We start from the raw sequence: 22,915 nt of genomic DNA, 5'->3' as shown, positions 1-22,915 counted from the left end.
TAGCATCGTGGACATAGGCCTTTACTCCAATTTATTGCACTAGTTCATCAGTGCAGGAACAGAAAACAAGCCCAATGCATAATACACAACCGTGCATAACCACTACTTTGCTTCACCTCCTTTCATTGGTTATCGCACAACTCACGAAGACGTGAAAGAGCGAATGGCAGCTACACAGCTGGACAAAAACCGGACCACCAATCAGAACGCCACGCGAAAATATAGTCGCCGTTGCGCTCGGAGCGATCGTGACGCCCTCTCGCGACCATCAACGGCTCGAGCTCTCGCCGAAAAGAAGTGTGGAGAACTGCTGGGCTCGTGCCGCTCGTGCCGTTTAGTTTGGTCGGCGTGCGAGCTTGTGCGAGCTGTTAACGCGAATGTACCCGAGTGTCGCGGCAATTTGCAGCCTCGTGTATCGCCGATCCGCCGATACGGAGCGGGACGTTACCGCGTACGTTTCAATCGGTTACTAGTCTTCCGTGATGCCGCTTTTCAGCCCGCGTCTTTAACAGTCGAGTTCGAGAGCTTCATTGTCAGTGCCGTTTGGGACGGCGAGCGGTTTGTGCGTTTTCAGGCCGAGGAGGAAATTTCTCGTACTCGGGGCTACCAGCCGATTGCATCGACTGCGCGAGGTCCGGTTAGTCGGGTAGGCCCCTGCCTTGCGTTTATTATCTATCGACATTAGTAAGAATCCACCTCCCCTGACCCGTTTGCTGTGCGGTAGGTGGGTTAACAGCCGGAATAGGGATCGAACTGAGCTTGACATCGTAGTGCACGCAACGCCAACGAATTTTGCTTACAAGTGGCCATATTGCGCCTTCTGTGGATAGAAGCAAGAGCCGATAATAATAACAAGAGCTCGAGCAGCGAACGGCCGTTGTCGGGGAGCGACGTCGCAGCGACAATGTCACTATTCAACAAACCGAAGCGCAACATACGTCGGCGTCCGTTCAACGATGAAGACGAGGATAACGAGAACAGAATGGAGGTGGAGGACGCGCTGCCAACCAAAGTTAAAACGAAAAAGGATAAGCCAAAGCAGACGCGCCTCAGCTTTGGAGAGGAGCTGGAACAAGGTGTTTATACATACACACATGCTTACACATGTAACATATGTGTGTGTACGTGCGTAATTATTGTATACATGAGTAACCTGTTTTACGTGTACCTTGTTGCAATTTGTTGGAGCGAGAACGCGATACCGCTCGCTCGTAGAGCAAGCTTCTGCTTTGAGTAAAGGCTGGTCTACGATACATGGAGTAAGCATCATATAACTAGTAGGTCCACTCTCTGCCGGCCCCTTTGACCTTGGCAGTCCTGATTACGTATATTCCGCCAATACACCCGGGTGGGATCCAGCGGCGTGTGTGTTTACGTACTTGTCAAAGTCACACTAGCGTACATACAACTTTTCTCTCATTGGTCTGCCCCATAGACTTATATTACTAGACTGTGCCATCCCTATGGACGCGCTGTCCTAAACATTAGACGTCGCCTCCTACGGATGGCGCAGTCTAGTATATAAGTCTATGGTCTGCCCAGAGCAATGTCGGATGGGCAGAAGGGACTGACGCAAAATGAAACAAATGACGGGGCAGACCTACATTCCTTTAAATTTGAGTAATTAGGCCACCTGCGTTTACATGCGTTATATTGTGCGGCCAACGAAAGAGACCCCGAGGGTCAATCCTGTATCTTACAATATAGTGAAAATGCTAAAGCCGAGCCAATATACTTGACGTATTGTAGACCAGTTTTAATAGCAGGAACAATGTTTTAATGCCGATGCAGTTCTGTTTTAGATAAATAATGTTTAACTAAGAGTTTTGCACAGATGCCAATTCTCCCAAATGTTTTACCAAGCATCGAAACCATATATTGTATGTTCAGATTGAAATTGAAAGTTGTACTGAATTACAGGGGACGACGGAGAAGTTTTTATAGTGAAGAAATCGTCGAGGAGCAAAAAGCTGATGAAACAGCTAGATCACGAGAGGAGGAAAAAGAAAGGTGAAGAGAAAATGCAAGTGGACACTGAGCAAGCAAATAAATCCATTAAGCAGGAAAAAGATTTAGAAATAAAGACAGATGATCTAGTAGTAAGCTATCTCTATGATGTTTTATTATTATTAGCATTTCTTCAATTTAAGTAACTTATCATTTAACATAGACAATTTTTTACGTCTCTCCCTAATACGTTGACTAATGTTTCAAGATTTGGAACAACTATGGGATACAGCGAGAAGACATAATATTTTTATGTCATTTTTCGTGCAATCATAATTTATATATACATATACAATTGTGTGTATCGAGCAGTTATAAAAATACAAAGGTGTTCTTTTAATCGTTAAATTTGGATAAATACAAATTTATATATTTGATTGGGATATTACCTTTTCTATAATATTTTTATTTCGTTAGTTATGTGTGTCTTGGAAAAATGAGCAATGTCCAAATTATAAATTTGAATATTATGTTCCAAATATTCGTTAAATTATTTATTATCTAACCTTGGTAGTTTATTATTTCTCTTTAGTGTACATACACTCACTCATCTTGTAGTAAGCTTTTTATCATATGATGATTCTTAATGGATACTTGTACATCTTCTATTATTTTGTAGAAATACTCGAGTATCTTAATTTCAAGATATAAATCAAAATTGTATTTGGAGAATATCTTTTTTGTAAAAATTTGAAATATTTCTGTTTGAAATTGTGTGTCTTTACTAAATGAATCATAATCTTTATTGCTAGGTTAAAATAAAAAACACAGGACCGCTGATTTTAAACGGACGAGCTGCATTAGCAGCAGGAAAAGATGACTATACGTCGGGTGAGGAGGAAGATGAGCCTTGCAGTCACAAATTTCGGAAAAATACAGATAAAGCTGAAACTGTCAAAATACTTCTTGAGAGTACGTAATTTTCATATGAGATATAAGTATAATTAAAAATAGCCTTGTATCAATTAAAATACAAGTGTAGACGAAAAGATTGAAATCTCGTAAGCGGGCGAAATATCGCCCGTTACATATAAGCAGAGATGATTGTCGCTTTTCGGAGGACACCTCCGAAAAGCGACAATCGACAAATAACACGAACAGCGAAAACCGACCACGGTGCGCGTGGACCGCGGATTGGTCCAGCGGCGCTTCCCGGCGAAGTGAAGAGCACCGGTGCTCGAGACAAAGACTTGTAAGTTCGATCTCGGAAGACGTGTCGGTACCAGATCGTTAGTCAAATATACACAGTTATAACGAGAGAGAAAAGTGAGAGTCCTTTATATTAAAATCCTATCGGTTATCCATCCCGGCACATATTGCTACACAAGTTAAAATGGCCTCGTATTATTACTAGAACATTAAACATGTTATAAAAATTTTTTAACAAGTTTTTATATTTCTTACTGTAATAATGTTCTCTTAATGTCATTCAGGTGGATGTATACCTGATGCCGCTATGATTCATGCAGCGAGAAAACGCAGACAAAAAGCAAGAGAATTGGGAACCGATTACATTCCTATTGAAGAGCAGAGGTAATTTGACTTTATCAAAATGATATACTAAAAAACGATTTGTGAATGTCTCTTATATTACTATACTCGTTATTGATATATTTACTAATATAATATTACAATTTGTTTTTATAGTGACGATAAGGGCAAGTCAAGACTAATACGAGAAGAAGATCACGATCGAAGTGACGATGATGATTCTCAAGATCGACTAGATATGACTGTCAACACTGAAGCGCGTGATAAAGAAAAAAGAAGAGAAGCATTTCTTGCTTCTCAAGTTCCATTAAAATGTGTGAATTTTTATATATAATTAATTTTAGCTGTAACATTTAATTAACTCTAATTCTAACTCTATTTTTTTATAAAAGAAAACTTGAAAAACTCTTTAAATTTAGTTTCAGATAATGAAAGTGAGCATGAGAACGAAGAAGAGGAGTGGGAAGCTCAACAAATACGAAAAGGCGTAACGGGTGCTCAGGTAAAAATGCAATTTATGAAGATTAAAAATTTTATAAATATATATATTTCTTGAAATTTGTGTTTCTCACATATGAGCCATACTAATTTATTAAAAATATATATATTTAGAGCGATGTTAAATGTTTATTTTTCGATATACAGATTGCAGCAGCACAGCAGGATTCTATGCTGCAACAACAATACACAATGGGTATAAATCAGATGATCGGGTCTGGTGTACCATTGGAAATGGTATTAATGCCTGCACCGCCACCGCCACCGTCCATTCAACCACCAGATCCAACAAAAATCGTACCTGTTACTCCACAAGAAGTTATTAATAAAATGCGCGCAAGGTTTTATATTTTTCTAAACATTTCAGGCTTTACGTACAGTAGAAAAAATAATAAAATCCTATTAATACATACGTACATTGTTATTTACAGGTTGGACAACTTGAAAGAGGTTCATAGACGGCATCAGCAAGATCACGAGCGTTTAGAAGGAGAATTAGAGCAAGCCGTGAAAGAATTGGATGAATGTGAAGTTCGTACGCCGCATTACGCACAACGCTTCAGATATTACCAAGAGTTGCGTGGGTATGTCACTGACTTGGTAGAGTGTCTTGATGAGAAGGTGGGTTGATACGCTGTCACGTTTGATTTATGTGCACTGGATTTTATCCTACAGTATGTGGCTGACAAAAGTTCTCCAGTAAAGCACCAACGACCTTAATAAATCTTGTTTTAAATTTTGATATCTAAGTTTGTTATATAAAATCTTATAAAAATATATCCAGTATTAAATAAATTATTAAAAATAATTAAAGAGTTTAACATAACGATCAAGTTATCGTACTTTCAATAATGATATTTCACCTTATAAGTGTGAAATATGTAGTGGAAGAAAAGAATTTAGATAATTTTTTGCTTATGACATAACTCAATATGAATGCAATGTGGGCCCAGGAGTCTTAATTTTCAAAAGATTCCAGATACGCTACTTAAAAAGAATATTTGTTACTCTTTTGACTTGTCCAGATCGATTCTCTTTTAAACAAATTATGCAAATATATAGTTATTACTATACTTTGGCTTAAATTAGATCCAGTTGAAACTGAAAACTTGTTCAAACAAATTTTACTAGTGCGATTTTCATAATTTGTTTGTATGAGCTTTGATAAGTAAGATAATGGAGTGACAAAAGTTTTTTAATGAGTTCAACAATTTATGAAAAATAAGAATAATGTGTATATATGTAGCACATACATATGTTTCCATTGCCGGGGGTCATTATCTTCTCTGTATATTATATGTTATTTTTATACATATTTTATAAAGATAAATGTCATTCATACGAGTGATTAATAAATTAATTTGGCTATGGTAAGTAAAGTGATGTCTAATCTATTTTTAATGTATAAATAATACGATCACGTTTAAGAATGTTTCGAGTAATTTATGTCTAATCGGAGCTGTCGATTAACAGACAAATTGATGCTTATTAAGCACTATATGTTGTTATAAAGTCATAAATTTAAACATCAATTGTAATTAACAGAATATGTTGAATAAGTCATCTTAAATGTATAATTTATTTTTTTTTTTTGGGTAGCTTCCCCTGATCACCGACTTGGAACAACGCTGGTTAGATCTGTATAGCGAGCGTTCAACGGAATTGATGGAACGAAGACGGCAAGACACAAGAGATCAAGCGGAAGAAATAACTACTGCAGCAAGTCAGTAAATTTCCAATCGGTGTACTTAACTGATAGAACTTAGTATTTTGGAGGCATACTTGATAACCTTATGCTCCAGAAATGTCACCGAAAGATTTCGCAACACAAATTCTATAATCTTTCGCTTTGCAGGAGGTCAAACCATGAGAAGAGGACCGGAAGTAGAGGTTCATGTACGACGAGCTACAGAGAGAGAAGGTAGAAGAGCCCGTCGCAGAAGAGCCAGAGAATTAGCTTCAAATATGCCAAAGCATATTGATGGCATGTCTAGTGACGATGAAGTCACTGAACAACAAAATCTTGTATTTAAGCAAGCAAAAGGTAATAGCTGATTTTGATTCTTTATAAATTTTATTTATTATAATTTTTATAACTATATAACATTTTCATGTTCTTACAGATGAAATTGATAATAATTATAAAGATATATTTTCTGATGTTATGGAGGAGTATTGTACAGTACGTGGTATTCTTTCAAAATTCGAATCATGGAGAGAAACGGACATGGACGCCTACACAGAAGCATATGTTTCGTTGTGTTTACCTAAAATTATCTCGCCTATTATCAGATCACAACTAGTTACTTGGAATCCAATTATGGTATTTTATTCATTCTTTTCAACAAAAGATATTTACATTAGTCACACTTATAATTAATATCCAATTATTTTTATAGGAAAGCACTGATCTAGAGAGGACAAAATGGTATAATGCATTGCTTCTGTATGCTTTAGATAGTAAAGAAACAGAGGAGTCGTTGAAACAAGATCCAGATGTTAGATTGATACCATCAACAATTGAAAAAATTGTGATACCAAAATTGACATGTAAGAATGACAGAATTATAGTATCTTTCATAGTTTATATTGCTATTTGTTAAGTTACAGTAGGAGAATAAAATAATCTATATATTAATGTATTTAATGTAGAATTAGTAATATTAATTTTATATATTTAAATAATTTTTAGCTATTATCGAAAAAATATGGGATCCAATGTCAACGTCGCAGACGTTGCGTCTCGTAGGAACTATAAATCGATTCGTTAAAGAATATCCTAATCTGAATGACACCAGCAAATCATTGGAAACCTTATTTAATGCTATTTTGGATAAAATTAAGGCTGCTATTGAAAATGATGTTTTTATACCTATCTTTCCGAAACAGTCAGTACAGTATAGAATTAAATCGATGTCTCAATTATATTACTCTTTCGCTGCTTTTAACACAAATCAACATTTTAGAGTTTGGGATACAAAACACCAATTCTTTCAAAGGCAATTTGCAATGGCTGTTAAATTACTACGTAATTTATTGAGTTGGCAAGGCCTTCTTGGAGATATACAATTAAAAAATTTGGCACTAGGCTCACTTTTGAATCGTTACCTGCTTGCTGGATTGAGAGTTTCTTGTTCAACTGACGCTTTATTTAAAGCAAATATGGTATGTCATGTCTAATATTAAAAAATAATAAATACATATCGATAATTACATGGAAAAAGATATTTTAGCGTTTTAATTTTCTTCATGTGCAATGAATAAAGTGTTCATCAATATATTGCAGATTATGAATACATTACCAAGAGCTTGGTTGCAAGGAGAAACAATTGAACATCTCAAAATGTTTGCTACACTTATTCAACAACTTAGCGAACAGTTAGATCAGGCAAACCCAGCACACAAGTAAGTATCTATTAATAATATTTGTTTGCGATTAGTGAAACGCTCTTTTTTATATTGTGAATCGCGCAAGGCATACAAATGTATCTAAAATAAAATTTGTATGTTACAGTGAAGCCTGGGAATACGCCAAATCGATCCTGAAAGTAATCAAGCTTGTATAATGTGTTGATCAGTATATACACACACATACATACATATATATATATCAAATTTTTTGCTTTAGTACCAACGTGCTTGTTGATGGATTTTATACGTATAGCTTACAATAAGATTCTGTACATCACAGTAAATTGTCAAATGTATAATATATTAAGATACAGTTTTGTATAGTAATAAACTAAATGAGACAACTCGCGACATAATATACTTTTCGATTGTACATAATAAGCAAAAATAAATCTGTAAATAGTACACTCGTAAATATTCGAGCCTTGCCTTTAAAAAATTACAGTTAACAATTAATAAGAATTATATTCCTACGTCCATACATAATAGTAATGGTAATGCATATCTGCATATGTTTGCATGTATATTGTATAAATAAAACTGATTTTAGTGTATATGCCTGTTGCAAAGTGAATATTTTATAATATTTTTAATTGCAAGACAACATACTTTAACAAAATTTATGATACGTACAAAAACGATGCTTTTCTATTTAGCTATTTATAAAACCAATACAGATAAAGCATTTATATAGCATAAGATATAATCAGAAATATTTTCATCTTTTATTCATGATAGCGATAGTAATGAAATAACTATAAAGAAATGGAAAACAGTCACATGGTCCAACATCTTTTACATAATCATCCAGAAAAATAGGCTTGCATTTTAAATGTTTTCAAGTTTTTGTTACTTGAAGTCATATGTAATTTTTACTGTGCATAATTGGAAAATTGATCGTTTTTCCGCACATTTTTCGGTTTATAGCAAGCGCTACGCATATAAACTAAGATGTGTATATATATTTTATATGCCAGCGTATTGAGAGAAAAAGGGTCAGCGATAATATAATACACAATCTATATGATTGAAGATAATACGCCGAGAGCATAATTCCTGTATATATACTGTGTACATAGCACGAGCAATCGTATTTGTATTCGTGGGTCACAATGATAAGAACTGGTAAGGGTCATTCCTTGACTTGCGTGAACTCAGTTTGCTTTCGTCGAGCTACGATCACACATCATGAAGATCGCAGGTATACTACTTTTTCAATAAAATAAAAAGGTTATATTGTGTCACAAGCAATATATTTATTGCTGCGATCTTATTAGTATATCGCTAATAATCGGTTCACATTCTTCTTTGCTTTTAATATGTCTAAAAGTAATGATTTATATTTGTAATATTTTCAATAATTGCGAAAACGCGAAAGAATCAGATGAGTCCAATGTACAAAAATGAAGGAAAGTCTTTCTATTCCAGATTCCACTTTAGTACCCAGATTAGCGGGTGGAGTAGGAAGAACATTATTCATATTCTTATTATTAAGCACTGAGAATGTCGCGCAAAGTTTATTTAGATCTGGGAAAGAATATGTATATTCTTACAATGCTACATCGAGCACTGGCGTGCTGATACCTTCCAACGCAGCTTCTACATGGAGTCTCAATGGGAAACTCGTAATTCAGGCGGAAGATGACTATGTCACAGTACAGGTATTTTTAAAATAACTGTAATCGTCTTTGTTTCTCTCCTCGCCGTTTTCTTATTTTTTCCCACCATAAGAACTATGTAATACATCCCAATGTTTTTTTATCAGTTGCAATCATTGAAGACGAATATACACAATGGAAATGTAAAAGAGGTGACCGAAGATATCGATATCTATGATGACGCCTTAGATCTTTTGAAACCTTTCCGTTTAGCATACAACAAAGGACTCATCGAAAACTTGAGCACCGAAGCTGAACCTGCATGGGCGACTAATATAAAACGGAGCATAGCTGGAATTTTACAATTGGATCTTCTTAATTTGGAAAAGGAGGTCGCATTTCATTCTACCGAAGTAAGTGATAAACATTTAAATTGTTTAGACCCACATGAGTGAATATACATATCTGTTGCATAATGGCTGATATATTAATGTGTATATATATTCTACAAAAGCGTTGAAAAGCACTAATACATAGAAATTATAATTTGCAGGTAAATCACTATGGGAAATGTAACATTGATTACGTTGTAAACCCGGAAGGCGAAACTCAGCGTTTGATAAGGAAATCGTTAGATCCTCGGATGTGTACTGGGCATGCAAGTCGCAATTGGTCGAATGTTCCTAAAATGCAATGCACTGACGAGGATCAAGTACATTGTCACTGATAATTCTACCTATTTATTTAATTAATAGTCTGTCGAATCCTGCTGTCATAATTAATGTGGATATTACGTTGTATATTTCCTAGAATCCCATCTTGAAAAGTAGCGTCAGAGTATATCGATTGAAAACCGATGGATTTGTTCACGATATCATCTCCGTTAATGCATCCGGAAATATCTACGTGCAACCTTTTCAAAGTATGGGAGAGGCGCACTATCACTTTGTTCAGTACGTTTTACAAATATACATATACACACTTGTATTATTTTATCGTTATTCTAAATGAGCAGATGAAAATTGCTTTATTCTATAGGCAAGCTATTGAATTATCTTCAGTGAAGGATATAGCAGATAAAATAATTACAAATAATTTACAAACTACAGTACTTGAACACGAGTTACCAGAAGCGGATCTCACACAGGGTAGAGGCACACCGGATAAAAGTTTTATTTTTAAATCTGTAAGCTTATTCAATTTCATCTTCTTCCACCTGTTTCGCTATTCCAGTCAAATCTTCATCAACTTGTTGTAGATCAGTCGTTTATTAGATCGTTTAAGCCACAGGCTCGAAAATCCTGGTTTGGATACCGAGATTCATAATCTGCACAATACAACGATATCCGTGCTTCTCTATTATCTCGGTATGTTAGATCGCGTTGATCTAGGAAAGGCCTACACTCGAATCTCGGGAACTAGTTATAAAGAGGAAACGATACGGTACTTACTTAACACATACATAATTGTTCCTTGCTATGTACTCTCCTTAAATTATATTTCTCTGCTTTATTATAACAGAAACATGTTTCTCGAGGCGCTGCCACAAGTTGGAAGTAAAGAATCTGTGCTTTTTATATTGGATCTTATTCAGAGCAACAAAGTATCCGACATATCTGCAATTCAGTTACTTATGCGCTTGCCATTTCACATAAGAAAGCCCGACGTTGAACTGCTGGTCAGCCTTCAACCGCTTCTCAACCTGCCGGCCAAAATCTCCGCGGAGGTGCAAAATACCGCGATTCTGACCTATGGCACATTAATATATAAAACTTGTCTAGTATATTGTCCGTATGAAATGTTAGATGATTACGTACGTCTGTACCTCGATAAATTTACAGGTACACGTAATGATTTATATCATAGCATTTCTTTCAGTTGTTTGAATAGGACTGTACTATTCGATCCATGTTACAGAAACTACCCGATACGAGCAGAAGATAGTCTGGTTGGAAGGTTTGGCAAACATACAGCTGGGTAGAGTTGTAGAGTTCTTAGAGCCTATAGCTAGTGGCAATAATGCTGAATCACGGCATTTTCGAGTACTAGCGGCTTGGGCCTCCACTCCCACAGCACTATCGAGGCCCGATGTTGTAAGCGACTACTTCTTATAGCGACTTTTTACGGATCAAGTGTTTGACATCGTATACCACATACAAAATTACATATAATAATTTTATTTTGCAGATTTATCCTGTGTATTGGCCGATCTTGCTCAATAGAACCGAGCATTTGGAAATGAGAGTCGCTGCGTTAACTTTGCTTATTGTTTCCAGCCCTACACCCAACAGATTGATGTCTCTATATTGGTACATGCATAACGAGCCCAATCAACACTTGTACAACTATTTTTATACGATGTTAAAATCTATGGAACGCACCACGTACCCTTGTTATAAGCGCATGTATGTAGATAAAATTTACCAAGGCGAAAGAACTAAAATTCATGGAATATTAATTTTTATATACTCATACGAATCTAGCGCACTATCTTTACTCAATTTACGTTTGAATGATATTGGACGTTATTCCTTAATTTATTAGTAAATCTTTGCTGAATTTATATAACGTTAATAATTTATTTAACGCTTTGACGTGTGCGTCTAATTACTGCTCCTTAATTATCGCTATCGAATATTTACAGAAGCAAAACCGCAGCTCAATTCAGCCGCATACTCCGGAAACCGAATAGTGAGTATCTGGCTACGGGTAATTACTTGGTTGATTATCAAGATTCCTCAAGAAGATTCGGCGCTATGTTGCAGGGCATTATCGTAGCCAACCCTTCTACGAATATTCCTGAAGTAATATACATGACTTTAAATAATTACGCTAGTGGAACGCATATTAATCATGTATCTGTAAGTACATGTTTTCCAAAACAAGAATTTGCATTACTTTTAAATATTAATCAATTTAATTGCTATCTTTATTGGTGCGATTTAGTTGTACATCAAAGCGGAGGGTATTTTCCATTCATTAGCGACTTCTTTTGAAAATCCGACATATATAAAAGATGTCCTGAAGGAATTCAAATTGGACGAACGCAAGAAAGGTCCCATGCACTTGGAAATAATTACACGTATTCAGGAAAAAACAGTATTGTGCGTTCACTGGAATGAAACAAATATAGTCGAGGGGTTGAAGTGTAAGTTTGTAATTAATTACAAATGTAATAATGTTACATCATTTGCATATTTAATTTTCTAGACTTGTCCTCTCTATCGGACAACATATATCAAACGTATTATAACATGGAGTTTCATGTTAATCAACAACGTATAAATGTGCCGTTATCGTTAGAATCGTTGCAAGTGACCGATTTCGGTACCAGTGTTAGACTCGCAATGACGGGAACGTCTCTGTTTTCGATGAGAGGAAATTTTACTCGCGATTTTCCTGGACGAAATAATCATATTATTTTACGGTAAGATTATATTTGTATATGTGTACAATTACACGCGCGTTTCTGTAATATTTATCTAGAAATCTAGAAACATTTGAAATATCGTAGCTTTGTGTTGTAAGTGCTTAAATTTATTTATGTATTCGACATATTATTTTAGCACATCTATTCACGGCATTGAAACGATAGAGAATTATAATCCGTTGATTGACTTGTGGCATAGTGCTGAAAGAGTTCAGTCGCTACACGGATACTTTCCTATCAACATTACGCTCGGATTAGACGAACGGCCATTTATTTCGTACGACACTCTAGGAGGTACCAGGTCTTATTTTGCTAACGGGTTAAAACTAACGATTCATGCAATCTTCAATTTTAATTGAACATCCGTATTTAACATTCAGAAAGTAGCTTTATAAATCATAGTTTCTTTTTATAAATCAAACTCGTATTTAGAAAAAAAATATTTTAAATTTTGCGAGTATCCTACTAAAGTCTTATCTTCGCATTGTAAACGTTACGTTACAGAACGTCTTAAGACAGGAATTACAGTACACGCTAAAACGCTCACGAGCATTAGAGGTGCCAATGTTCGAGCAAAGTTGGATCGAGTTTGTCGTTCGTGCTCTGTAGCGCATACAGTTGTAAAGTTGCCATCCTCTAATCTGCAGGTAATCATTATTTCGTATATGTGGTGTTCCTTTCGCTGTTTAAATTTATATTGGTTACTGTATATGTATAGCACTTTTTCCTTTCCTCTCTTACAGACGATGAATATTCTTAACGTTGGACTTCCCGAATTAGGAGGTCGGCTACACGTAAAGATATTTGATTGCGAAAGCATGATATCGCATGAAACATTAATTAACGACGTTTGGTCTTCTCATCGAAGCAATTATCAGTAATGTATCATTTACACTCGTCTATTTATTTATCTGTAAATACAGGGTACTTAACAATATATTGGGTAACCAGAAAAGTAATAATTTTACGGGAAAAAGATGAAAGTAGTAAAAATATACAAAATAAAATTTTTCATTTTTAAGGCTTTACTTTCGAGAAAATCAATTTTGAAAATTTATCTAGAATGCATTTTACTTAATAAGTTTTGTTAACATTTCTGTTCGCGTTTGTGTTTATAAACGTTACTCATTATCAGGATTTTTATATTTATCTTGCTAACTCAGTTTTATTTATAACGCACACTTTCAGTTTTCATTCGTTCTATCGATATAGTCAGATACAGCAGTATACATACAACATGTTTTTTTCTTACTATTATGTAATATACTATAAATATATACATAAATTTGAAATTACTCATTACTCTGAAAATTGTAGAACGTGGCCAAGTATCAAGTTTGCTTTAATTGGACTGCATTTCTTGGATTACTTCACTTATATGCCACCAAAAGGTAGCTGCGGATTGGCTGCTTATATCGAGGCACTCAAATCCGGACCATCACAGGTGAAAGATATATGTATATTTGTAAAAAAAACGTGGAGAGCTGTTTGTTTTTATATCTATGGATGTAAAAAGAAAAAGACTGCTATCAAGTACACCTTGTATATATTACAATGTTTATTACACTCATTACATCGAGTTATCTTTTCTTAGACGAAATTGGAATATTTGAAAAGTGAAAATCGTCATATTTTATCTTTGACACACTACGACTTACAGTCCTCGCAAATTCTTCATCAATGGAATATAGCTGCATTATACGAATCGACTAGTTGGTTATCGGATGTGATTAAATTTAAGGCGACTAAAATGGTGCCTGGTGAACGCATATTTAAGGTAAAGTTAAATTCTATACAAAAACTATAAGAAAACTGAATGTAACCGAAATTGATTTATTGATTGATTTAGTTTTGCGTAGAGGCCGAGAGACATGTGCCCTGGCAATGGGAGATTTTGAGTATCGAACCGAGTGACTCCTCTCGCATAAAATTAAATATTGTTTGGGGGCTCTCCGATACTACGAAAGGAAAGTGCAGCGGATCCTCTATATCGATGAACTTAATTGGCGAAATTAGCAGAGAGCAGCTCGAGGAAAGTAAAAGGACAAGCTGGCCTTACGGTGAATGTAAAAAAGAATCTGCGGGGAAGAGAATCGTCCCTTATACGAATTCTTGTTACAAAGTATCACAGGAATTGTCTACCTTGCGAAGATATAAAATATTTGCACGATATGAAAAGGTAAATTTAGACTTCGTAAAACTTTACATGGAAATATACAATAGTGACATGATAATTAGACTTATAATTAAAACAACAGTTACCAGAGAGTTTGTCCAAGCTAGTGTGGAAAATGTATGCCTTATATGATCTTATCGGTGGAAATAGCAGTGTTGCGAGAAAGTCTGATGAACTCGCGGTAACCGCAATTTTCCCGAAAGAGTCAAATGTTGGCGAACTGCAACTCAACGGGGACGAAGTTGCAATTGAATACAATTCATACTATATTGATCTTTTCCTAACACGAACGAGAATTCATAAATATATGGAAATACCATTCTTCAAAATGTTTTCTAGTACGTATAATATCACGCTAGTCATCATAAAATAAGTTGCGTGTGTGCCCAAGTATTGATCAATACCACGTATGCGACAATATATTTTACGACCGAGTGTTATAGATGATTTAATGTTTGGTAATTTAGGCGCATGTATCATAACATCAGATTCCATAAAGTCGGCGTACAACACGGTTTACAATTTCACTGAAAATAGCAAAGTGATATTACTTGGGCAATGTTATGATGAAAATCCTAGACTTGCATTAACAGCAGCTAATGGTGTGTATGGGATCAACGTGAATTTAACTGACGAATCGGGAACTACGCAGATTATAGCTGACAAGGATAGAGGAATCCTTTATAATGCTACATCATATATACAAGTGCAGTCTGATTACACATTTCATACACTAGGAACTAAAAAGTAAGTAAAGTCGATGTTATATAGATAATTTTGGATTTACAGAATTTTTCGTATTATTAATTTATATATCATTCTTGTTCTTTAAATATAAAACAAAAGAAAATAATATTACTTGTATGCAGGATTAAAATGAGCGGCAAGGCAATCGATATCTTGCTACCTAATATTTTTCTGTACATGCACTGGACGCAGGAACAAGTTCTACTCCTTTTCCCTAATCATGCGTTAGAATTTAGTTGTGGAATATGCACACTCGATCATCCCAATATCGACAGATTATACGAAAAACTCTAATTTACTCTGCAGAATGTACATATATATAATGCAACATATTAATGATATTGTGAAAAAATAATTTTATATTCATTTTTAATATACTTTTTAATACATATCTGATAAATGTTACAGTACAAAAAGATATCTATATAATTACATAATTAGAGCTCGGATTTTCGGCCGTTGAATCAATCAGTCAATTGATATCTGAAATTTTCTTATAATGCATGAAATCAGTCCAGTTATTAATGAACTGGTTGCTAATGAGCAAATGCCGGATGATATAAGCCGAACATCTGAACGATTCATACATAATCACTCTATTGTACTCTATTTTTTTCTGTCATAAAATACAACTTTAGCAAATAATCAACAGCTCTGAACATAGGTACTTTAGTTTAAATGACTAAATGATTAAAGCTCTAAATTTTTATCAATTACTAACCTTAAATAATGTTTACTATTTATTAAAAAATAACATTGAGAATTTTATAGAACTGTTTCTAGATAAATAATCTAACTTTCTTCATCAGCTAGTCTTAATCATTAAAGAACTTATGTTAAATGAAATTATATAAGCACATTACATACAAGTTACATGTTAATAATTACACTCGGCATGTAAATTGTGCCTTCCGATACAGGTATCTTTAATAATATACTTGAAACTTCTATTTCTGATAAGTATACAAATGTCGTTTCAAATTACATATTCATGTTCTTATAATAATAACTTTTTGTTTTGCATTAAATCTTTTATTTATTCTGTCTTCATATAAAAATGACGATATGCACAAACGAACCTTATATATATATATGAAAAGATGTTTAATGAGATACATATTCAGATTTTTAAAAAAAAACACATTTCCTTATCCGCAAAATAGTTCATTGTTGCTCTTTTTGTTCGCAAGACCACTTATTCATTTTTAAGGCACATATCTAAATGCTGGTGCATAAGATTTCCTTGTATTATCTCCATACATACTGGACAGGGATATTCATTTTTCAACGAATTAGTTTCTATAGCAAGCGTATCATCCATCATCATTTTGCCTTCAAAGATACTTTCAATGCATTCTTCGAGATGTTCATTTAATGATGATTCAGGAGCAATTTGTGCATTGCAAACTAAACATATTTGTTCCGCTGCTTTTGGGTTCTCTTCGTCATACGACGCACGAGAAGTTGAAGGAATGGCAGCCTTACGAGCCCTCTCTGCTTCCAATAGACACTCGTCAACATGCTGGTGAATATCAGTTGCTGGCAGCCTCTTATCACAAACGGGACAAGTCGCATAGTTAACTGTTTCATTTGAAGTATCTGATTTGAAACGCTTATTAGAACTTGTATATGCATCAACATTGTCCTCTTCAATTGACCTGGAGAACGTTCGAATAGGCAACATCAACTCTTCACTGTTATTATTGTTATTAATATTATTGTTAATCTCATCAACCAATGATGTATTACTATTATGTATTAGGCATGAATCTATATGGCTGTATATATTTCTTGTGGTTACAGTTATGTTGCACAAAGGACAAGGTGCGGAATTATTTCTCGGTTGACTTGGATTATTAGCGGGCTCTTGTCCCGATGACGATTCCGAAGATGAATTTTTTTGAACCAATTCACCCTGGCGACTTTTGTCGTCGTTCGTCTGTTGGAATTTGGTCAGGAGATTACTCCGACCACTGGTACTGCCTCCCAGAACACCGGAACAAGAAAACGTGGCATTCTTAGATACAGTCTTTGCATTATTCATTTTCGCGTTTCCACTCGGGCCACTAATACCCCAGCCATGTACGTTATTACTAGAGCTGCCAAGTTTCTTCGTTTCCTGCGACGAATTTGTATCACCATTGTCTTTACTAGTGCTAGGCCTATCAATCTTTGCCTCAGGAGGTATGTTAGACATGTTATTAGCAAGGACTTTTGAAGATGTAGATGCAACTGCATCCATCACCGGAATAGTCTTTGTGATCCAATTAGTTATGCTTCTATTCGGTTTGTTATCCTTTGATGTTGATTTTGATTTATTATTTTGCTTCGAACGAGATTTAAAATTCTCTGGCTCTTTGATCTTTATGAACTGGCCATTGCAATTTTGTTGATGTCGGGACCACCAGAAGTCTGACGGGCCGGGTGGGCGATTCATACTTCGTCGAACCGTCCCAAAGTACGGTGGTTTGTTTTGGCAAGGTCCATTACATTTCCACCAATGCTGTTTGTATAGCTTCACCTCTTCGTGAAAGTTGTGATAAATCTGTTTAACATAAGAAAAAAATCTTTAAGCCACATAATTTGTATATTACACAATGTTTGCACGAATCGACAGTTCTAGGAGCAAAAGGTGCCAAAAGTACATAATCACTCCAGCATCGCCTTAAGATAATGACTCACAGTTATATTGGTTCCTGCTTCTTTATTAATTCTGTGCATGTGTTTGCAAAAGTTCGGACCATGGCCATCTCGATCCCGATCATTATTTGTCAAGAACAAATATGCATGGATCATCTCGTGCTGCAATTTAACAAGATAATAATCAATGTAAAACAGTGTACATTTCTAAATGAACCCTTAAAGGACCATGTGGGGTAACTCGGGTCCCCCAAAATTTTTGTTTCCTTTACCATTTCCGCAATTTTCTATCCTTTTAGCTGAAGTTTGGGTTATGTGACTACTTCGTGTACCATAGAATTAATAAATCATTTTATAGGTAATTCAGTATAGCTACCCTGAAGCCATACGGAAGAATTACCATTTTATATAATTGTTATAACATTTATTCTTCAGAAGTATAGAAAATCACTGTGCACCTAATAATTACTTTGAGCCCCGAGTTGTGTGACTGAAAGAGTTAAGGAACATTTTGTTTTCACTTGCAATTTATTATTTCGAGTCGGCAAATATAGATTTTGAATTAGATTTCAATTAACTTTAACACGAGAACTAAAAACTCTAAAATATATACGAGTATCTTCAGATTTATCGATTTATTAGTATAAAAGTTCAACTGGGGGACCTGAGTCCCCCCCCCCCCTCCCGTGGTGCTTTCCCAAAGTTTTTTTTACACGATCCTCCGAGGTTTAAGGTTATGTTCTTATATTTATTTCTCGAGAAACTTACCAATAACGTCTCTATAAGATCCTTCCTTGGCCTAAGCTTAAGTAACGGCACACTGAGTGATATCACACATTGTTGATTACCCGAGCGAAATGTGCAAACCCCAGCAGAACTACAATCGCATATTACATAAACAACAGTTAAGTGATATTTCGTGCTTAGGTAATATAACAAGTATATTTACCTTGTCATTTTGTTACTCCATTTGACTTCGACGGGAGCCAGCATGTTCCTGAAGAATCGCTCGTCGAATTGTACAAACAGTGCGTGAATATTAGGAATAGGATCAATCAGGTCCAATCTTTTATCGACCAACGAAAAAAAGACGTCCTGAAACACGAACCATTCTCTTTCCCAATACGTAACAAAAATACCAGAGATCCAAAGTGGACCCATCCTCGATACGATAACGTTCTCGATAAAAAAGAGGGGTCAGCAATAAATACCTGAAATGCGTCTCCTGTCAACTCGCCATCTAAATTGATCAGTGGCACGCGGAAATCTTGCGCCTCATGACGCGCCGCCATCGTTGTCGTGTCACCGACCGGATGTTTCCGTCCCGAGATACTTCCGAACGTAACGTTGCTTATCCCTTTCCGAAGTACCTTATATCAGGTGAAAATAAAGAAAGAATTATCTCGGCGTGTTCCACTGGACATTTTACGGGCTCGCGCGACACAGCCCACGTTCATTTAAGTATGGAGTATAGGTTGAGGCGTCCCGAGCAACGACGAACGGCAATCCGAGATTGCCGAACGTGTCGGGAGCATTTGGAAACTAGCAGACGGAGGATATGCCGTAGGTTCGCGGGAAGATCCAGAAGAAACGGCTTAGCGTGGCAAAAATTTCACGACCAGTAAAAATGTACCGTTAGACGAGCGAAACCGACGTTCTGACTTCGGTCGGCTTGAGGGGGGCACCGCACATGCGCGTAACTCAATGATGGCAATGATGATGCGAAACCTGCGAAACAGTGATGGGAGATTGGAAGGATTTCCCGCGCACGCGCATTGAGCAATCTTCTGCGCAGCCTCACTGACGTACATATTAAGTGGTATCATAAGGTTCCCAACATGAAAATGAATCTGAAAGCGAATTTAGGGAGGAAAAGTTTTGATGAAAGTATCATGGTTCACAGATGTATTATTATTAGAAATAGCCAACGAAGCGGATGGGTTGATATTACGACTTTTACTTATATTATCAATATGTATTATCACAAACACTATCACAAAATAAACACGGGAAAACTATCGGAATGGATACTTTGTGCATGCGCGGGACCCCTGTGACCCCTTAACGTGGCACCTATATCCACCATTGGATTCGAGCCGCTACGTCACCTCACGCATGCGCACGAAGTCTCCTGTAGCAGACGATTCCTTGCAATCTTCCATCACTGGCGTAACCGCCTACTTCGCGGGATTCGCTCGCTTCACTAGCACCCTCTGTGCACCTGCGCACTCGGCCTTTTCACTCCCACTTGCAACTACAATATACGTCCGTCTCGTTTCGGATAAACAGAGAGCACAGAGAGTGTCACGGCGTGCAACGAAAATAAACAGAGCTGTGCGTCCGCATTTACCCCATTTGCCCCTAAATTTTCCACAAAACCGTTGGATTTTTTTCCCGTCCCACGAAGTTGGAGGTTAACTACCAAAATATGACATAAATTTGGTCAATATGGCAATACTGAAGGAGAGCCTCTCGCTCTCCGTTTTTGAGGTTATAGGATTCTCGAGTGATTGCCAGTGATTGCTACTAAAATTCTACCAGCAGTAGCGTGTGATATATCGTCCGTCTTGCTCTTTTATATAGAAGGCAAAATTATGGTACGATATTTGCTTAAGTTCTCGTACATTGGTGCGCACTACAGGTATAACGAAATGGTTTATAGCTTAATATAAAGGTGTACATTTGTGCACGACGTCCATGAGCTCTCGTTTTTATAGACTGGCTGGTATTCGTGGTCAGATCTTGTATTCAAGAACGTTTTAAGATCATCTTTAGATACTCCGTAGTCAATGAAATGTTCTACACAGCATCTTTAGATAAATTCAAGGCAGTCTTGAATATAAAAACTGACTAAGAATACCGACATATATAACTTTTTTTTCTTTTCATTATGCAATTCGCGACGTAACGTTGTCGGTTTTTGTAAAGGGGCTTGCAGAAGCAGACTCCTTATAATGACAACTTTATACGGGACACCGATTCCATCCAAGGTGCTTTAGAAACTGCTCTACTAAAGCTCTTGCCAAAGAGCCTAATTAGGCCAGCCCTCGTTCTCTCCAGCAGGTATATTTTCTTGTTTCGTGTTACCTTTGTACAATGTTCTGTGTAGGCAAATGTACCTAAAGGACTTTACAGCATTCTACCTTACTGCCAAAAAATATTTCTTTATGTGTGTAAAGTCTTGTGTCCACAATCTAAGAACTGTGTTCAAGTTTTAGTTCCGAAAAATGTGTAACCAGTCAACTTGGATTATTTATGTGTCATCTACAATATGTGGAGTAAGCCTGGCGTTAGGAGTAAGAGAGAACCATAATCTTTAGCTTTTGGTGTAACGAAGCTAAGATATAGGCATAATTTTTTAAATATTGACATTAAATATGGCATTCTGATTCGCCAAGAGTAAGCTTGAGAGCTGAAATAGGAGTGAGAAAAGGATCGTCTACAATAGATGAGGTAAGCCTGGCGTAAGAAGTAAGAGTAGGAGTAAAGAAATTATTAATTTCCATTTCTTACTCTTACTTCACCTCTGACGATTTCTCTCGTCAAATTAGAGTGCAGTTCGACCAGTGCTATAAATATTTTAAAAATTATGCCTGTACTTTAGCTTTTACACTAAGTAAAGATTATGACTTTCTTTTTACTGCTTACTTCCAATGTAGACAGATTTCCTTACTTCTAATCGTACTCCTTACTCCACGCATTGTAGGCGACACATTACGGGAGAGCTGCAAATTGATTGGCTACACACTTCTTGGAGCTAAAACTTGATTTTTGGATCGTGGACACAAGGCTTAATGATTATACACTACTGTATGTTCTCTAGACTTTGTTGAAGGGACTAAATTAAACGATCAATCTTTTGTAAAACTAAGTGTATGTGTTTGTAGGACAGACGCTGGTGTTCATGCTTTAGGCAACACTGCTCATGTGGAGCTCGAAAACAAATATAATACGATATATGATTCGTCACATGTAAAGCAATGTGTTAATCGTTATTTTGGCCATTGTGGTCATACCATTAGGTAATTCGTAAAAGCATTTATCTTAAGGCTGAGTTATGATGGCCGTAACTGTTAACTTATGCCAGAACCGGTAAAGTTCGATACTGGGATTTCAATGCTTTCGTTCAGAAACCCATTATGAACGAAAGCATTGAAATCCCAGTATCGAACTTTACCGGTTCTGGCATAAGTTAACAGTTACGGCCATCATAACTCAGCCTTTAATGTTAGTACATCTATTCTACTGTTTACTGTTTTGCTTTGTTTGTTAAAATTATGCTTTTCATAGATTGCTGGATTGTATACCCATCACAAATGATTTCCACGCAAGATATTCGTGTAAATCGCGAACTTACTTGTACAGATTTATGGTACCTAAATGTGAAGACCAACGGATAGCTCTCCTAGATGCGACACACACTTACTATTTAAGGTAATTTTGTAAAGAGGTAAAATTTAATGTACTCTCTACCTTACGGCACATATTTGTCAGGTCACACAATTTCGACGTAGACAGGGTAAAACGTGGTATACAGTTGTTTATGGGAACAAAAGACTTTACCACGTTTAGTGCAAAATCTGTAACAGATCGTAAAATCCAGTACGTACGTGCCTTACAGGCTTTTACTTTGGAAGAGGCACACGCTTTTATGCCCCTAGACCCACTGACGAAAAATTTCACATATTGGCATTTCACGTGCAAGGCAAGATCTTTCTTGTACAATCAGGTAATATTTCACTGGCAAATAACACATTTGTGCGTGTAAAGGAGCTACAAATGCTGCTCTGTACAGGTCAGACGAATGGTCGGTGCCCTAATCGCGTTAGGATCGGGGCGTATAACAGAGAAAGATATCACTGTAATGTTACAAGTTCCTTCCCATCACAACTGGGATAGCCGAGTTTTACCTGTACC

The 22,915-nt window shown here is 36.2% G+C and overlaps 4 protein-coding genes across 5 annotated transcripts in view; 3 read left to right on the top strand and 1 right to left on the bottom strand.

Annotated features, from left to right (window-relative positions):
- The first annotated feature begins 272 nt into the window (after positions 1–272).
- On the top strand, positions 273–7,960 carry LOC105563462 (PAX3- and PAX7-binding protein 1). The gene is made up of 17 exons (XM_012015075.1): positions 273–646; positions 725–1,076; positions 1,921–2,099; positions 2,760–2,919; positions 3,441–3,540; positions 3,655–3,812; positions 3,918–4,000; positions 4,144–4,337; positions 4,428–4,617; positions 5,596–5,719; positions 5,852–6,040; positions 6,120–6,319; positions 6,396–6,546; positions 6,689–6,884; positions 6,963–7,161; positions 7,283–7,401; positions 7,511–7,960. Exons 2-17 carry the CDS (start codon positions 905–907, stop codon positions 7,560–7,562), a joined length of 2,466 nt encoding a protein of 821 aa, XP_011870465.1. The 5' UTR covers positions 273–646; positions 725–904; the 3' UTR covers positions 7,563–7,960.
- A 92-nt stretch (positions 7,961–8,052) lies between these two features.
- LOC105563463 lies at positions 8,053–16,386 on the top strand. Of its 2 annotated transcripts, XM_012015077.1 has the most exons (22): positions 8,053–8,608; positions 8,836–9,068; positions 9,173–9,418; positions 9,559–9,717; positions 9,816–9,958; positions 10,044–10,191; positions 10,264–10,448; positions 10,527–10,846; positions 10,923–11,098; positions 11,193–11,410; positions 11,650–11,866; positions 11,952–12,153; positions 12,216–12,432; positions 12,572–12,729; positions 12,940–13,082; positions 13,179–13,312; positions 13,753–13,879; positions 14,030–14,212; positions 14,285–14,614; positions 14,694–14,949; positions 15,079–15,358; positions 15,481–16,386. In XM_012015077.1, exons 1-22 carry the CDS (start codon positions 8,596–8,598, stop codon positions 15,650–15,652), a joined length of 4,260 nt encoding a protein of 1,419 aa, XP_011870467.1. In that variant the 5' UTR covers positions 8,053–8,595; the 3' UTR covers positions 15,653–16,386. The 2 variants fall into 2 exon arrangements, with proteins under 2 accessions (XP_011870467.1, XP_011870466.1); XM_012015076.1 differs by having other exon boundaries at positions 8,053–9,068.
- Positions 15,721–19,695, bottom strand: LOC105563464 (sprT-like domain-containing protein Spartan). Its single transcript, XM_012015078.1, has 5 exons — positions 19,210–19,695; positions 18,948–19,093; positions 18,767–18,875; positions 18,041–18,160; positions 15,721–17,903 (listed from the first exon to the last, which is right to left on the bottom strand). The coding sequence occupies exons 1-5, from the start codon at positions 19,288–19,290 to the stop codon at positions 16,554–16,556; spliced, it is 1,806 nt and encodes a 601-aa protein (XP_011870468.1). The 5' UTR covers positions 19,291–19,695; the 3' UTR covers positions 15,721–16,553.
- A 549-nt stretch (positions 19,696–20,244) lies between these two features.
- The window catches only part of LOC105563465 (tRNA pseudouridine synthase-like 1), a 3,584-nt gene continuing 913 nt past the window's right edge, over positions 20,245–22,915 (top strand). The window contains exons 1-6 of the mRNA XM_012015079.1: positions 20,245–20,639; positions 20,927–21,061; positions 21,886–22,020; positions 22,289–22,432; positions 22,493–22,727; positions 22,794–22,915. Of these exons, the coding sequence (XP_011870469.1) occupies positions 20,593–20,639; positions 20,927–21,061; positions 21,886–22,020; positions 22,289–22,432; positions 22,493–22,727; positions 22,794–22,915 (818 nt within the window). The 5' untranslated portion in view covers positions 20,245–20,592. The remainder of the gene's footprint in view (positions 20,640–20,926; positions 21,062–21,885; positions 22,021–22,288; positions 22,433–22,492; positions 22,728–22,793) is intronic.

The sequence above is a fragment of the Vollenhovia emeryi genome, unplaced genomic scaffold, assembly GCF_000949405.1.
Source record: "Vollenhovia emeryi isolate VEMERY1.0 unplaced genomic scaffold, V.emery_V1.0 DF939175.1, whole genome shotgun sequence".
Classification (NCBI taxonomy): domain Eukaryota; kingdom Metazoa; phylum Arthropoda; class Insecta; order Hymenoptera; family Formicidae; genus Vollenhovia; species Vollenhovia emeryi.
Note: the sequence above shows the minus strand (reverse complement) of the source record. Positions and strands in the feature narration are given on the sequence as shown.

Coding starts and splice junctions, on each gene's coding strand:
- LOC105563464 (XM_012015078.1), bottom strand. CDS start 19,290: ATGGCGGCGCGTCATGAGGCGCAAGATTTCCGCGTGCCACTGATCAAT. Junction 18,876..18,947: donor TGGAGTAACAAAATGACAAG/GTAAATATACTT, acceptor ATGCGATTGTAG/TTCTGCTGGGGTTTGCACAT. Junction 17,904..18,040: donor AAGCAGGAACCAATATAACT/GTGAGTCATTAT, acceptor TATGTTAAACAG/ATTTATCACAACTTTCACGA.
- LOC105563462 (XM_012015075.1), top strand. CDS start 905: ATGTCACTATTCAACAAACCGAAGCGCAACATACGTCGGCGTCCGTTC. Junction 2,100..2,759: donor TAAAGACAGATGATCTAGTA/GTAAGCTATCTC, acceptor CTTTATTGCTAG/GTTAAAATAAAAAACACAGG. Junction 4,001..4,143: donor AAGGCGTAACGGGTGCTCAG/GTAAAAATGCAA, acceptor TTCGATATACAG/ATTGCAGCAGCACAGCAGGA.
- LOC105563463 (XM_012015076.1), top strand. CDS start 8,811: ATGAAGGAAAGTCTTTCTATTCCAGATTCCACTTTAGTACCCAGATTA. Junction 9,959..10,043: donor GCGCACTATCACTTTGTTCA/GTACGTTTTACA, acceptor TTTATTCTATAG/GCAAGCTATTGAATTATCTT. Junction 14,615..14,693: donor TATTTGCACGATATGAAAAG/GTAAATTTAGAC, acceptor TTAAAACAACAG/TTACCAGAGAGTTTGTCCAA.